Below are 15,937 nucleotides of genomic sequence, written 5' to 3' on the forward strand. Positions count from 1 at the left end.
TGGTGACAGCAGCTTTGAGGGCCTGGAGTCTTGGCATTTCCCTTTTTTGACAAGTCAGCACAACTTGATCCCTGAGGTTAGACCAGAGAGCTGCCGCCTGGGGGAGCAGGTACTACCGCTGGTAGCTTCCTGCAAAGGGTTCCCAGGATGTTGGGATGCGCTCCCAGCCTGAGTAGAAGCAGAACAAACAAAACAGACACCTTGTAGGCAGGCGGAGTGGCTCATGGGATGCCCAGATAATAGTCCTTGGGGCTTGTGGACAGGTCAGGAGGACATTGTGGTGAGGAACTGTAATGCGGCACAGCCAGGCAAGAGGAAAGATACATATCTCCCTTACATCCCCAAAAGGGAGATAAGTCTGTTTGACAAAGACTTTCAAGTCCACTAAACTGAAAGGTATAAGCCACGTGATGATTGCTTTTATTTTCCAGATAGAACATGTCTACTTCTAGAAAGATATCCTACCATCTGATGGTTTCCAGATTCTCACAGAAATTCTTCTGAAGGGGGATCAAAGAGTGTTCTTAATGCTAATGGGTCGCCATGGAATTGCTCAGGCCTTTGGGATCCTTTCATGTAACTGGTGCTGTGTAAGAACTGCATGGAGAGACCTGTGTCTCAGTTACACTCTCTGTTAAGGGGAAGTCAGGAGTGTCTAGCCATACCTGTGTTCCCTATTAATGTGCAAGTGAAGAAGGAATGTGGATCAAAGGAGGTGAAGTCAGAAATTACAGACAGGAATTGGGGGTATCTCTAGGATTGAGGGAAAGTTGGCTGTTTTCCTGCACTTTTTCTATTTCACCCAGAGCTGTAGTTCCAGATGCTCGAAAGGCAGGCAGCTGATCCCTCAATCCCAGGTTTAGTGAGGAATGCGATTTTCACACCAAATCGTGGTTTGGCCCAATTATTCCGAGCACTCTAGGGAGGGACCTGATCAAAAAGACCAGGGAGAAAGTTGCTGCTGCCCCTTACATGCTAACTCACTTCCTTTTCCATCCATTTGTAAGAAGATGCCATATAATAATCAAAATGGTATTAAAACAAGTCTGTGACCCTCATTGGTTTGACAATTGGTGTCATATTTTATTATCTCTACTTAAAGCTTATCCATTTTTTCCCAATTTCCCAGAGCATTATTCAAAACCAAAAATGAAAAAAATATATAAACTCCAAATTTCTATATTTCTATTGTGGCCAGTATTTATTGCTATGTCTTTATCAGCCTCTCTGCCATCTCTCCTATGAAAATCTATTACCTCTTTTACTAATTCCTAAGATAGCTTTTTCTTTTTTTAGTTGTTCTGCCTGAGACCACAAAAAACAACCTTAGGGCATGAAATTCATTGAGAATGATGCTTCTTTTAGATAAAGGGGCCAAAAAGGGAGATAGGTCTGGTTGACAAAGACTTTTTTTTTAACTCTGCTAACCTGAAAGGTATAAGCTACTTCATGACTGCTTTTATTTCCAACATGGAAAATGTCTACTTCTAGAAAGATACCCTACCACTTTGGTTTGGTAGATGGATATAGACATAAGTATTATTAACAGGATTCTCTTACAAGTGCAACAGTGATGAAAAAGAAAGGAGACTATGAAACGAGGTTTACATAATAGCTACTTTAGTAAGTAAAATTCAAATGGCTTTTTGCCATTTATAATACAAACTAGTGCTGTGTTTTATTATAGGTTAGAAAGGTAATTATGGCCCAGGACCAGCTATTGTGGATTTTGTTTTCCCAAAGAAAAGGAAGTCTCTGCCAAGATAGGATGAAATACACACACTGGTTCCCTGTCATTTGGCAGTGGACGTTTTTTTCAGGCTTCCGATCTATACTCAGTTCACCCACTTTTAGAGCTAAGTTTTTTACTAAGTTAGAATCATGGATCCCAAAGCTCCACATTTGCGTTTGTTTTCAAATCCATGTAAGAGAGAGAAAGCAATGTTATTTTACCTTGTTTATCCTTATCTTTTTGGTACTCAATTGCCGAAAAATCTGGACATATTGCAAAGCTGTCTTACCATCCTTTAGCTGAGCCGCGACGAGGCCAATTTATTTTACCTCAGGATTTCTTTCTCTAGAGTTTACATCTTTAAGGAATCAACTAAGTGACTTGGCTTATTAAAGCTTCTTACAAGTTAAAAATAGAGTACCCTTTAAAAATACTCTGGTCTAAAAATAGGTGTACTCCTGGGTAACCTTAAAACACACATCTGATTTTATGCTAAATGACAGTTACTACAGGACTTTGCCAATGATTTGTTGAGCAGTTGATCTGAAGATTTTGCCTGTTGACAAACATACCTAACGAAGTCTTGAGAGTCAGGTGAAACTAAGTTTACAGGAGGCCTCTTTCCTTTTCTCTGTCTCATGAAATATATGCTAGAGCCGGACCTGACCAGAAAAGTGTCAAAGGGATCTGGAGATTTATCTTCTACTCTTAAATAGAATCCCAGCCAGTCTTGGTATTGTTACTCATCATACCCCATAAAATTTATGCAAAGCCTTGTGGGAAATGTTTGCTTTTCAGCCCCTTTGCCAGTGCCTTTAGGTATCCTTGAATTCATTATTATGCACTTACTGTTTGCATTATATCTGATCTTAAAAAAAACTGCAGTGCTGACCTACATTTTTGACCTTAGTCCTGGCATGACATGAGAGCCTCCTGTAAAGTGTCTGCTGCTCTCTGCCAAGTGTACCCGACTGACGGCCGGTGCTCAGCTAGACGAGACCCCATCTCTTTCTCCCTTGGCAAGAAGTGCTCCTTCTGTTCCAGAAGGCTCCATGAAGTCACCCTGCCAGGTCCCAAAGAAGCCTGGCTGCCTGGACAACTGGTCATGCATTCTATGGAGCAATGATAATTTTCTCTTCTCTGCTATACTCCCTTCTGGCAACTTAGCTTCCCGCCCGATCCAACTTATTCAGAGCCTGTCCTTCCTCCGGGACCAGACTCTAATGTTATTTTTCCAAAGATGATATCAATTTTTGAGACCTGATATTTTTTCCTTGCTATTTGTCAGCCCTTCTTACAGAGGACAATACCCCACTTTACAAAAAATCTGTGCTGGGAAGCTCCACGGGTCTCTAAATCTCCTGGCAAGAGTTCCCCAGGTGGAATCAAGGAAACCTGACTGCAATAGCTCTGACTTCCCCTGATCTAAAGAGGACTGTATTTATTAAAGGCATAACTTTCTAAATGAGCAGCAATTATCTCCATTTGGCTTTGAAAAGAGCAGACACATGGCTCAGATTGAATATTGAGGCCACCATGAAAGCCAAGAGAATTTACATGGTTTGCAATATGCTACCAAGTTTTATCTTTAAAATAGAGAGAGCGGATATTTTAATATTTTATTTTCCTAATTTGGGCAATTACTCTTCTCCTTTTTTTTGGTATGTCCTCTAGTGCTGTATCTATACCTGTATCTATGTCTGTTTAGCAAGCCCTCGGTAAAAAACATTCTTCCTGTGCCAAGTTCATAATTTTATTTTGCTTTTGTGTTTATTTTTTCCTTTGAAACGGTCATACTGCTGTTAATATTATCTGTAGCCAGACTAACTCAGCTTATTGCTTTTATACCTGTAATGGGACTGTTGCAAAACAAAATATACCAAATGCGAAAAGCAGTTTCAGTTTGTCCATCACAAAGCCTATCAGAATGGACTGTTTATTTTTACACGGCACTGACTCATCCGTCTTCTGCTCCCCCTCCTGCTTGACAGGTGCCAGGACGAGTGTCCTGTTGGCACGTATGGAGTTCGCTGTGCGGAGGCCTGCCGGTGTGTCAACGGAGGGAAATGTTACCACGTGAGCGGTTCGTGCCTCTGCGAAGCAGGCTTTGCTGGCGAGCATTGCGAGGCGCGCCTGTGTCCAGAAGGGCTGTATGGCATCAAATGTGACAAGCGGTGTCCCTGCCACCTGGACAACACTCATAGGTGAGGCTGAGCCACCCCTGGAAGGATGTGTCCTATTAAAGGTTGAACTGCAGTGTCCCCTGTTTGGAAGGAGAGACTGACAGAGAGATGCCCACCCTGAGACCCTTCGCGCCTCTGTGTCATCCTGCGGAGGAACCGCTAAGTCAGTGGAAGAGTTCTTTACTTTGTGGGTGACAGTCCAGGTCAGAAGTGCTCGAACTGGTAGATGTTCTTGGCTGGATGTCCGATTCTATCCTCCATTAATGGCCATTGCCAAAAATTAAATTCGCTGAGGTTAGTAGAACGTTTCCCTCAGAGAAGGATTCTGTGACATTCCCTTAGAAGCACAGATGCAGTGAGAGACATGAGTGAAGCCCAGGGTAGTACGTAAAATATCACGAAAATGGTTCTCACTGCAGCATCTTGGACTTGACAGCACATCTGTGTAGAGAGGAAGTATCACCGGTGGAAGTTCCATAAAAGTGTTTCACATATGGCTGTCACATGTGAAATATGTTTTCAGAACTGATTACTCTGACACGGGACTCACAGGGGTCTTTTAGCTCAAAAATCTCTCGAAGAATTTCAGAACAGGAAACCACGATCCCACCCACCCTAGTGTTCATCACCTGCCCCTGAAAATGTCTTTCCACCCCCTTTCTTCCTCTCCCTCCCCCAAGGACCACATACTTATCACTTAGAATTCTGGGTCTCCTTTGCAGACTGCTGGAAAACTTGGGTCTGACAAAAATGTAGCACAGTATACAGCAATTCAAATGTTACAAGAATTACTTATTTGTATTCAGCACAGCTGTGACTTCATTTATGCTCCAGAAAGGTAGCTTGTGGCCACCTCAAATCTCAAATGCACAAAAGGTAAATGTAGAAGCCTGTGGTTGGTCTCTTCTTTAAATCATTGTTAGGAAGAAAAAAGTAGACTTTATATTATGAGAGAGAGAGAGGGAGGGAGAGGGAGGGAGAGGGAGAGAGAGAGAGAGAATGCTTGGAATACATTTTAGTGGGACATATCAAAGAAGTGCATCGTTATGTATGTCAAGCAACTTTGCAAGCTGCTTTAATCAGCTTTGGTTTTCTTCATTTGAAAATGTTGCCAATCTTAACATGACAAGGTTAAATAAACATGTGGGGAGTGAAAATGAATAATTTCTGCAGGATATTGTTTTCCAATTCGCCAGTGTTTAAGGAGCAGGCAGGATTAGGGATAAGTCATATGTATGGCCACCTTTCCTGTGGTGTAGGAGGCTTGTCCCAGCAAAAGGAAGCCTTGCGTACTGACAACTAAGAATTTTTTAATATCAGAGTGCTATTTCATTGTATGCAGCCTGACATTAAAAAGATTGGTAGTGTTATGCATAGCATAAGCATAGCTGTGCTATTGGAAGAATTGGAGAAGCAGAGAGAATGTTGGTTTTGTCAGAACTGGATACCATGTTAGTAGTGGCATGGTCTATTTGGACGGTTACTTGACTGGCATCAGGACCCTAGTAATTGTGACATAGGTCACATGTACCTAAGCATGTGTGCTTTACCAAAGATGTACGTGAAATTATTTGACAATCACATAGATCAAAGGAACACTAGAATCCGTCTGACAATGTATAACAGATAATCAGATTAAAAACAATTGGCCTATGGAGTGCTTCCCTAAATGCTATTTTTAAAAATTACCTTTTGCAAATTTCTTTTAAAGCCAGTTGAATGTTGATGGTGTGACTCCGTCTTGTTGAATTCACAGTGGAAACCGCCCATCTGTGTACCTTAAATGTCGATGTAAAATTCCCGGAAACACAAGATTCCTTTGAACCAAGAGGCATAAAGTCTTTGTATTAACTGAAAATCTAGCTTGTTCATTTTACCATATAAATTTTTTTTCTTTGAGAGACGGGGCACCTGGGTGGCTCAGTCAGTTAAGCATTCAACTTCAGCTCAGGTCATGATCTCACGATTCGTGGGTTCGAGCCCCGCGTCAGGCTCTGTGCTGACAGCTAGCTCAGAGCCTTGAGCCTGTTTCAGATTCTGTGTCTCCCTCTCTCTCAAACCCTCCCCTGCTCACTCTGTGTTTTCTCTCTAAGAAATAAATAAAAGACATAAAAAAATTTAAAAAAATCTTTTCAGAGAGAGAGAGAGAGAGAGTGCTAGTGGGGGAGAGGGGCAGGAAGAGAGGGAGAATCCCAAGCAGGCTCCATGCTCAGCATGGAGTTCGATGTAGGGCTCCAACTCACAACCTGAATGCATGGAAATCAAGAGTCCGACACTTAACTGACTGAGCCACCCAGGTGCCCCTCATTTTACCATTTAATCAAGCAAGTGGAGCTCACATAATTCATGATGTATATTTATCCTAAACTTTTCATTTTAATTACTGAAATACTCTTTCAGTACTACAGTACTGAATACTAATTCAGGACTAATACATGCTAATTACATACTATTACATATTCTAATTACATACATAATCACATGCGATTAGTTTATATTGTCTTTAGGTAAACGTCGAGTTATATGAATATATGTATTAACACGTATTGCATTCACATATCTGGGTAGGGATTTGCATCAGTTAGCTTTTACTGTATTAAAAAAAGAACTACAGCAAACTTAGTGGTGTCAAAGAATGATTCTTTATTAGCAGCTGATATTTTCTCTTTTTTAATGTTTATTTATTTACTTTGAGGGACAGAACACACGTGTGTGCATAGCGGTGGGGCAGAGAGAATCCCAAGCAGACTCCGTGCTGTCAGTGCAGAGCCTGATGCGGGGCTGAGTTCCACAGCTCTGGGATGAGAAGCTGAGCTGAAATCAGGACTCAGACACTTAATTGACTGAGCCATTCAGGCACCCTAGCAGTTGATTTTTAGCTTGACTATTTGAGCTGGGCTCACCTTGCTGATTCTTGTGCTTTTCTCCTGGGGTTCAGCTGGCAGATCAGCTAGCGGTTGATGGGTCCTAGAAATCCTCCCTCACTTGTCTCGCGTTTGGCTGGTTGATGGGTGCCTGAATTTGTAGCCATTATTATTTTCACAGTCTATCATAGGGTTGAAACTAATTTAAATATATTTACAAGTGACGTTACTGTCTTCAGTTATAGCACTATTGTAGAGCCTTAAGATACGTTCACTGTGACCTGGCCTTTTCAGGTGAAAACTAACTTTTATGGTGAAACTGCTTTTGAATCAGAAAATAAAATTTGAGATTTATTAAGATTGCACATGGGGTATGTATATTAGCTCTTACTAATAAGGACTTTTAATAGCTGTGGGCAATCAGGATGTGCCTATTTGCAAATGCCACATAATTGTCATTACATTTGAGCATTAATAACATCTAAGGGAATGAATAAAAGGAAATTCGATGACTCCGTTTTAACCAATATCGGATACTTGTAATAGTTTGCTCTTAAATTGAAAATTTTACTAGAGTATTTATATCTAGTTAGATGTGTATGAAATGATAGGTATTCCTATACACGTATAACCCTATCTTCATATACACAAGGCAGTCTGTTCTTTAGAAAGAAAATGGATAGTAGTGTATTACCCTTCAACCTCCAGTCTGCTGCTTTAACATCAACACGTAAATCTCATTACCAATTAAGCTGCTTGCATGAGAACCCATCAAATGCCTCCAAAGTGCCCAGCTTCCTACATCTAATTACAAATTGCAGAATACTAATTTCGGTGTCAATCAATCTGAGAACCAGCGTGCTGCACTAATACTCACTGGGGGGCATTGAATATCAATTTCTGGGTCTGCCTGTAGCTTAGTTCAATTCTCTGTCCCCAGAGAGTCTGTTTCGTTTAACATTTATGTCTATACCATGAATATGATTTTCCTCTTTTCAGTGTAAAGTAATGGTTTCTACTAAAAGATGTCCTTTTTTGTCACAATATGTTGAAATAACGTCAACGACTTCAACCAATCCATGGCTTGAAATATTTCTTTTCCTTTTCTCAACTGTTGGAACTTTCTGAAGTTTTAATTTAAATCCGTCCCTGCTTTTGCACAGTCCAGACTTTTATGACTCCTGCTGACCTGATCTGTGCTAAATCCTAAATTTTAGCCATTTTTTTTCCATCCCTGGCTCTCCTAACAGGTTGCTATCCAACTTTTTCTTTGCTGTAAAAACAAATAAATCTGGGTTTTGTTCTGATTCTGCTTCTACCTGTGTTGGGCTTTGAATAAATTACTCTTTCCAGGTCCCCAATGCCTTAGTTATAACGTGGGTTCATACCCAACACGCAGAGTAGTTTGTGAGGATTAAAGGAAATAATGCTCATGGATTGACGTTAACACACATCCAGTGCTCAGTGAATGCTAGCTGCTAGCCTGTGCACTGACTTACAGTACCATCATAAATGTCACGTGAGTGAGTATTCCCTGCAATTCATGGTGGTTCCCTTTCAGCCACAACTTTGATGTTTTAAAAACTAATTCTAGGGCGAATCTTGCCTTTCAGTGCAGGTGTACAGATTATCATTCAGCACTGGTGGATGACTCAGAGGTATGGGAGAAGCAGATCCATGAGGGAAAGCAAGACTTCAGAGTCAAATCCCACTACCCCTCAGCCAAGCCATTTTCACTCACTCAATCAGTATTGCTATGTGCCCACGGTGGGCCGGGGACAGGTAATTAAACATGCTTAATTCTTGCCCTCAGAGAACCCCAGGTCTAGAAGGGAAGGAAGACATGGGTCAAATGGAGAGGGCCAGGCAGTGAAAGGGGAAACTGTATTCTAGGCATATGTAATAAATAGCCCATTTGATGGCTTTACATTGGCAACTCTCAATGCTTTTATTGACAATGAGGAATCCATTGCAGTTAAGTGTAGTAATAAAAAGACAATAATGACTAAAGAAGAGTTTGGGGAAGTAGGCAGAGGCCAGATAGCAATGACCTGTGGGCTGTATTTAGGGTCATCTTATTTCTAGGGTCACAGGGACTGTTTGGATTAGGGTCTGTTCTCCTCATGTAATTATGAATAACTCCCTCTTCTCTCTTGAAAATGTCCTGGTCAAGTAGCATGGTGACAGGGAGGATGGAGAGATGAGGGTGGAGGCAGGGTATTAGGTTTCTAGTGATGAAGTAGATAAGGGAAATGAAGAAGGAGTTACCAGTAATAACTCTGAGGTTTCTGGTGGGTTTTTTTTTTTAAATTTTTAATGTTTTATTTATTTCTGAGAGAGAGAAAGACAGCATGAGCAGGGGAGGGTCAGAGAGAGAGGGAGATACAGAATCTGAAACAGGCTCCAGGCTCTGAGCTAGCTGTCAGCAAAGAGCCCGATGCGGGGCTCGAACCCACGAACCATGAGATCTTGACCTGAGCCGAAGTCGGACGTTTAACAGACTGAGCCACCCAGGCGCCCCTGAGGTTTCTGCTTTAACCAACTGACTGGCTGGTGGTAGTCATTGCTCCAGTGAGGTGATTGAGAGTAAACCCTGGGAAATGAAGACAGGGAAGAACGAAGACTCAGTATTTGACATGCTAAGTTTGAGATGAAGGCACCTGGTGTTTACTGAAAGATAAGGAGCAGATAAGTCCATCTGAGTAGGTCTAAGTAAGTAGACTTGAGACTCAAACCCTTGCCTTTTTTTTTCTTAATGTTTATTTATTTTGAGAGAGACAGTGTGAGTAGGGGAGGGGCAGAGAGAGAGGGAGACACAGAATCCAAAATAAGCTCCAGGTTCTGAGCTGTCAGCACAGAGCCCGATGTGAGGCTCGAACCCATGAACTGTGAGATCATGACCTGAGCTGAAGTTGGACGCTTAACCGACTGAGCCACCCAGGCGCCCATCAAACCCTTGCCTTTTAAATTCGAACCTTCTGTACCCAAGAACCCATGTTCAATGCAAAGTGATACTTGGGTATTTCTTCATAGCATGTTCCCTGAGTTTGACGGATGCCTAGGCCTTTGCTTGTGGACACTTAGTTGCAGCAGAGGAACAAAGCATCCAACCCACAAGGTTGTGGCTGAGGCTCTTGCTGGACAGATTGGGACGTCAGGCCCAAGAGATTACGTGCTTTCACTAAGGTACTCAGGTAGTGGGAGAGCTGGAGTTACATCTCAGCCTTCCCCTCCCCCAGCAAATCATTCTTTCTCAGAGCAGAAAATCTATGGGTTGCCTTCAGATGAGAGTCACTTACCAAATGTCTGGCTGAGACAGTGGATTCTGTTGTTGGCTCTCTTTAGTGGGAGGCGTTTATCTCCACTGGGGGAGGAAGACCGTCTTTAACAGTCTTCCGATTGTGACTGGCGCTGGTTTGATTGTTGAGATTCTCCTGTGGTGAGAAGCACATGTGTTTTGCGTGCCACAGAGTGCCCTATTGTGTCAGCCTCCCCAACGCATGCCTCTCGGCACAGCTGATGTGTCCATCTGCTCTGGAGTGACAGCTGGCTGCCTGGCCTGACAAAGCAGCTGCTGCTTCAGGTAGAGACAGCTGCACCACCACCAGGTATGGGGAAATGAGAGAGGAATCAGGCAGAGAAGGTCTCTGCTTTTGGAGCCCTTTGGCCATCACCCTGGTTCACTGATTTGATATTGTTCACTGGATGGAATAGTTCTTGAAGCCTCTTCATCTAGTTGATCTCTCGCTGAATTAGTGCTTTCAGTTTATGAAAATCACAGTGAGTTCCAGACAAAAGGATGTGGTTGTGATCGCCTTCCTGTTAGAGCATGATGCTGATTTCACGCAACATTTCTGTGGTACCAATCGGGTTTCGGCCAATTAATTAAATCATAGCAAGCCTGGGAATGAAATTTAAATTACTGTGCATGGAATCACCCACCCCTGCATTGCTTATGGCTAAAGCGCCATTTGCATGGGCCTTGGGTGTCATGTTTACCCGGGAGTGACTTTCTCCTTTCATCCGTGTCTCTCAGCTGTCACCCCATGTCTGGAGAGTGTGCCTGCAAGCCAGGCTGGTCGGGACTCTACTGTAATGAAACATGTTCTCCTGGATTCTTCGGGGAAGCTTGCCAACAGATCTGCAGCTGCCATAATGGGGCTGACTGTGACAGTGTGACTGGGAAGTGCACCTGTGCCCCGGGATTCAAAGTGAGTGGCTCTGGAGGAAGGAGCCGAGGGGTCCAATGTGGAGCATCTTGATACCACACACCATATGTGACCTTTTCAGACTTACAAAGGTGCTCAGATCGGTCACATCATTAACAAGAAAGAGTGTAAAGAGAGAGGTATTGATAAGAAACATAAGTCATTCCCTTAGAATAATGACAGGAAAGCAGGTAAAACTATAAATGTGCATCGATATTAATTATTTACTTAATATATGTCATGTCATTTAATTATTCCTTACATAATTATTTTTTTCCTTGCATAATTCTTTTACTACATTAGACAGGAAACAAAGAAATGACTTTTCCAAGTAGGATATACATTATTATTAACGGTTTTTGTCTTAACTTTGTGCAATTTGAAGGCACATAATGTATCAAGTTAGTATTTATTGTGTATTTGCATGTGATGCTTAGCTGTTTCAGTGCTTTTGGCAAACTTGACCTTGCACGTATGCCTGTGTGCCAGTGTGGCAGAATTTTGCCTACTTTCTAGGAATTTTTTTTTTTTTACATTTATTTATTTTTGAGACACAGAGTGAGACAGAACGTGAGCGGGAGAGGGGCAAAGAGAGAAGTTGACACAGAATCCGAAACAGGCTCCAGGCTCTGAGCTAGCTGTCAGCACAGAGCCCAATGTGGGGCTCGAACCCACGAACCGTGAGATCATGACCTGAGCCGAAGTTGGACAATTAACCGACTGAGCCACCCAGGCGCCCCTAGTTTCTAGGGTTTCTTAACGATGCATTAGGAATCTTTGTTTTAAAGGAAAATGGTCTTGAGTATTTTCTCCCCTTTGAAGGAGGACAGTATTAACCAATGAAGATGTTGATGATTCTTCTAGACCACATAACATGGAGTGAGTAGTTGATAAAGCCTCAGTGTTGAGAGGATCTTTACAGGCTTTTCTAACCGATGTCAGTATTCTTTGGGGGAAGCCCTTGAACTGGCCTTGTGTTAAATCTCTTCTGTTTTGAAAGGAGATGCCCTCTGGTCATCCCTGATAGCCCATTTCTGTGTTTTAGGCTTATTGTCAGGTGATAAATTGAATCATGCCATAGGTGGAGGGTGTTTTTTGTTGCTTTGCTTCACCCGCTAATCATATTACACATTATACAAAGAAGTATAGAATGCTATGCCATTTAATGTATAATTTATATTTATGTGTATTTATTTATTGACTGTAATTTGTAGTTTATTGTAATTGTTCTATACCTGCTCTTCGGAGCCAGGACAAAGGGTTTTGCTTTGGCTAGGAAGGGAAGCTAATGAAGGCAGCAGGCTTTTTTGAGCCCCATTTAATAACTGTATCCTCAACGGGCAAGCTGGCATTGCCCTTGAAGCTTTAAAATGTGCATACTGGTGACAGTTAGCAACTTTAAAAAATACAAGTCTTAAAATTAGAGAGGGAATATAACGAGCGTTGCCAAGATGTATTCTCGTTTATTTGTGCTGGCTTTATTCCATTCAGTAAAATTACATCCATTTTCCTCTCTGTGCCTGTCTAGGGAATTGACTGCTCTATCCCGTGCCCACTGGGAACCTATGGGATCAACTGCTCCTCTCTCTGTGGCTGTAAGAACGATGCTGTCTGCTCACCTGTGGATGGGTCTTGTACTTGCAAGGCAGGTAAGTGGGTGAATGAGTCTTTGATCCTCATCCTGTTACCTCCAAAAGTCACAGGGAAGAAACCTTGACTTGGGTTCTAGCTCCAGCTGTGCCAACCTTGAGCATCTGAAGTCAGCCAGCCCCTTGTCCAGGGCAGACGCTCTTGCGTCTGTGAGCCAAGGGAAGGGCTTCACATAGCATCTCCGAGGTTGCCACCAGCTCCACCAGTCTGGGAGTGTCTGTGCTTTGGGTAAAAGTAAGCAAGTAGACATGTATCTGCGCCCCTAGGTTGATGGGCCTGGAGTCCCAACAAGCAGCCAAGCTCCAATTTTATGCGAGGGCCAAAATGTGTCTGCCTGTAGCTGCTGCAACAGCCAGACTCCTGGGTCCTCACTCTTCATGGTGAACGGCATTTGCTTTAAAGATGAGGTTGCTCTTTCAAACACTAACCTTCCTTCACCCTCCCACGTAAAGATTTCACTTTCTCAGCTGGACAGACACTCAGCGTTGTGCATGACGCACCCCTGTGCTTTAGAGGCGCACCCGCTCTGTCCCTTCTCCTGGTAGCCCCATGGTGCTCGTCGGTGTTGGCATCCTTGACCAGTCATATGGCACAGGTGGATTCTGGGTACCGTGGTCATTGCTGATGGAGGCTGTATGTGGCCGGGCAGCTGCTCTCTGTGCCGGGGACCCCGCTGTGCGCCTCCAACATGTTTCTAAAGGGAAACTTTGGCTTGGAGAGGTGCGGTGACGCTCCCTGCTGCCCGCGTGTGCTCCATGCTCTGGCGTTCTTGTCCTGGCAGGCTGGCACGGGGTGGACTGCTCCATCAGCTGTCCCAGCGGTACGTGGGGCTTCAGCTGTAACTTAACCTGCCAGTGCCTCAACGGCGGAGCCTGCAACACCCTGGACGGCACGTGCACGTGTGCACCTGGATGGCGCGGGGAAAAATGTGACCTTCCCTGCCAGGTACGACTGAACCAGCCGGGGGGCCTGCGGGGAGCTGAGGCAGAGCGTCCGCTCACTGTTGCAGTTTTCCAACGTGCCAGTGGGAACCCAAGGGAACTGTTAGAAGAACTGAGGCCTTTGGACGCAAATGGGACATACGACTGGCAAAGGGGTAGACGTGGAAATCGGTTAGGTAGCTCTGTGAGAATCACTCCCTTCTTTTCCTTTGCCTCTGCCCCCATTCCCAGCCCCGACCCGCTCCCCTTTCTGTTTTCCCCCTTCTTATACACCCATTTTGTCGTGGCAGCCAGTCAACGGCATTTGTCAAACACCCAGCGTATACCTGTCAGCTCCCCAAATATTGTGTTTCCATTGTCATGGAAATCCCCCCGTCTCTGCGGTGGAAAGTGGCAGAGGATTGAAAGGGGTGGTGACCGGCGTCATAGAAATGCCCATCAGGATAGTGAAAGGTTTAGAAACGGCCGTCTGCTAACACAAGCACGTCCAGAGTCACAAAAAGCTCCAAAGATTTCCCTCGTTCAATGCTGACTCGACTCCCTTGACCTACTGTAGAGGTACTCATAGTCAGAAATCCCATACCGTGTCTACCACAGGCAGACAGAGGCTGCAAACGCGACACGCGTTCCGCAGTAAACATGCTGATTTCTCTTTCTTCCTCTGAAGCCCTTGGCCCGTTTCTTTGCCCTCTTTTTCATTATTCTTTCTTCCTATCTCATTTTTTCCCCCTCCTGAGTCATTAAGCATTTTCTCAGTGATGTGTGTTTTCTGCCCCCGGGAATGATCTCGAGATGACACTGTGGCCCCTCCCCTGAAGTGGGCCCCTCCGCTGGGAGCGGCTCTTCCCCTGGGCTTCCCCCTCATTAAGGACAACCCGCTTCCCAGCTAGAGAGCGTCCCTGCCTGGGCTATTCCATACCCTCCAACCCCTCGGACAAAGTGAAGTTATCTTCGCTGCCTCTCACCCACCAGTGAACAAATTATCGGTGCTCTGAGATGGGCTTGAGGAGCACCTTTTACTCCCACTCTGGTTACAGACAAAGCGAAGCCCCTGGCACAATCTTGTCTTTTTTCCAAACAATATATTAGATGCATTAGAAAATTCAGTGAAGCCTGATAATGGTTTAAGTGGCTCAATGGTAGCAAAGCTAAATGCCGTGGGGCCCCAGCAAACCTCAGTGGGACCTAATTTTTATTTTAGTAAGTTCTAGACAAATTATTCTGCTGCCAAACACCCAAAGCCTATTTTATGCTGGTTCTCAGGTTCTTTGCCCTTGGTAATGAAGCCCCTGAAGGTTTATAGTAACCTTCCTCTGTTCATCGGGATCTGGCCTGAAAGGACAAGGCTTGTATATGCAAAGCTCCTCCCATGGGCTAAATGATCACATTCACAAAGAGTTTTGTTTCTCTTGGACCTAAACTGATGCGCATGTGAAAACAGTAAGGCCTGGGAACGGACCAGAGAGCAGTATGTGCCAACAAGTACCCCAGCCTTCTGGTGGGCCAAATCAGAATACTCATGTTGTTTAGACTTCTTCAAGGAGAGGAGGATATTAAGTAAGAAAAGTAACAGGAGATTTTCATTTCTCCTCACAGTTCTTTGTAGCGCCTTGGCAGTTTGTGAAATGAACTTAATTCAACTAGCACAATGATTTTCTTTTAATTTTATTTATTTTTAAATGTTTATTTATTTTGAGGGGTAGTGTGTGTGCGTGCAAGCAGGGGAGAGGTAGAGAGAGAGGGGTTGAGAGAGAGAGGGAGAGAGAGAGAGAGAGAGAGAGAGAATCCCAAGCAGGCTCCATGGTGCCAGCACAGAGCCTGATGTGGGGCTCAAACTTACGACTTGTGAGATCATGACCTGTGCTGAAACTGAGTCGGACGTCTAACTGACTAAGCCACCCAGGACCCCCAATTTCCTTTTAATTTTAGAGCTTCTTTATGTGAGTCAGGGTCCCCCCTTTCCACTATCGAGTAGCATGCCTTATAAGGGGCCCTGAACTACTTTATAAAAATCTTTAGGAGCAAAAGAAAATTGTTTTAAAAAAATTTTTAATGTTTATTTATTTTTGAGGGAGCGACAGAACATGAATGGGGGAGGGGCATAGAGGGAGGGAGACACAGAATCTAAAGCAGCCTCCAGGCTCTGAGTTGTCTGCACAGAGCCCGTCGTGGGGCTCAAACTCATGGGCTGTGAGATCATGACTTGAGCTGAAGGCAGGTGCTTCACCAACTGAGCCACCCAGGTTCCCCAAAAGAAAATACTTTTATGATGGGCATGGAGGAGGACACTTGTGGGGATGAGCACTGAGTGTTATGTGGAAACTGATTTGACAATAAACTATTTGTAACAAAAAAAAAA

General features: G+C 43.8%; 1 protein-coding gene across 1 annotated transcript in view; it reads left to right on the top strand.

Moving 5' to 3' along the window:
• Positions 1-15,937, top strand: part of MEGF10 (multiple EGF like domains 10) — a 124,718-nt gene that overhangs the window by 74,216 nt on the left and 34,565 nt on the right. Inside the window, exons 8-11 of the mRNA XM_077768911.1 lie at positions 3,724-3,936; positions 10,816-10,990; positions 12,516-12,636; positions 13,419-13,582. Coding sequence (XP_077625037.1) covers positions 3,724-3,936; positions 10,816-10,990; positions 12,516-12,636; positions 13,419-13,582 — 673 coding nt within the window. The remainder of the gene's footprint in view (positions 1-3,723; positions 3,937-10,815; positions 10,991-12,515; positions 12,637-13,418; positions 13,583-15,937) is intronic.

This window comes from Crocuta crocuta, unplaced genomic scaffold, assembly GCF_008692635.1.
Source record: "Crocuta crocuta isolate KB4526 unplaced genomic scaffold, BGI_CrCroc_1.0 scaffold64, whole genome shotgun sequence".
Taxonomy (NCBI): domain Eukaryota; kingdom Metazoa; phylum Chordata; class Mammalia; order Carnivora; family Hyaenidae; genus Crocuta; species Crocuta crocuta.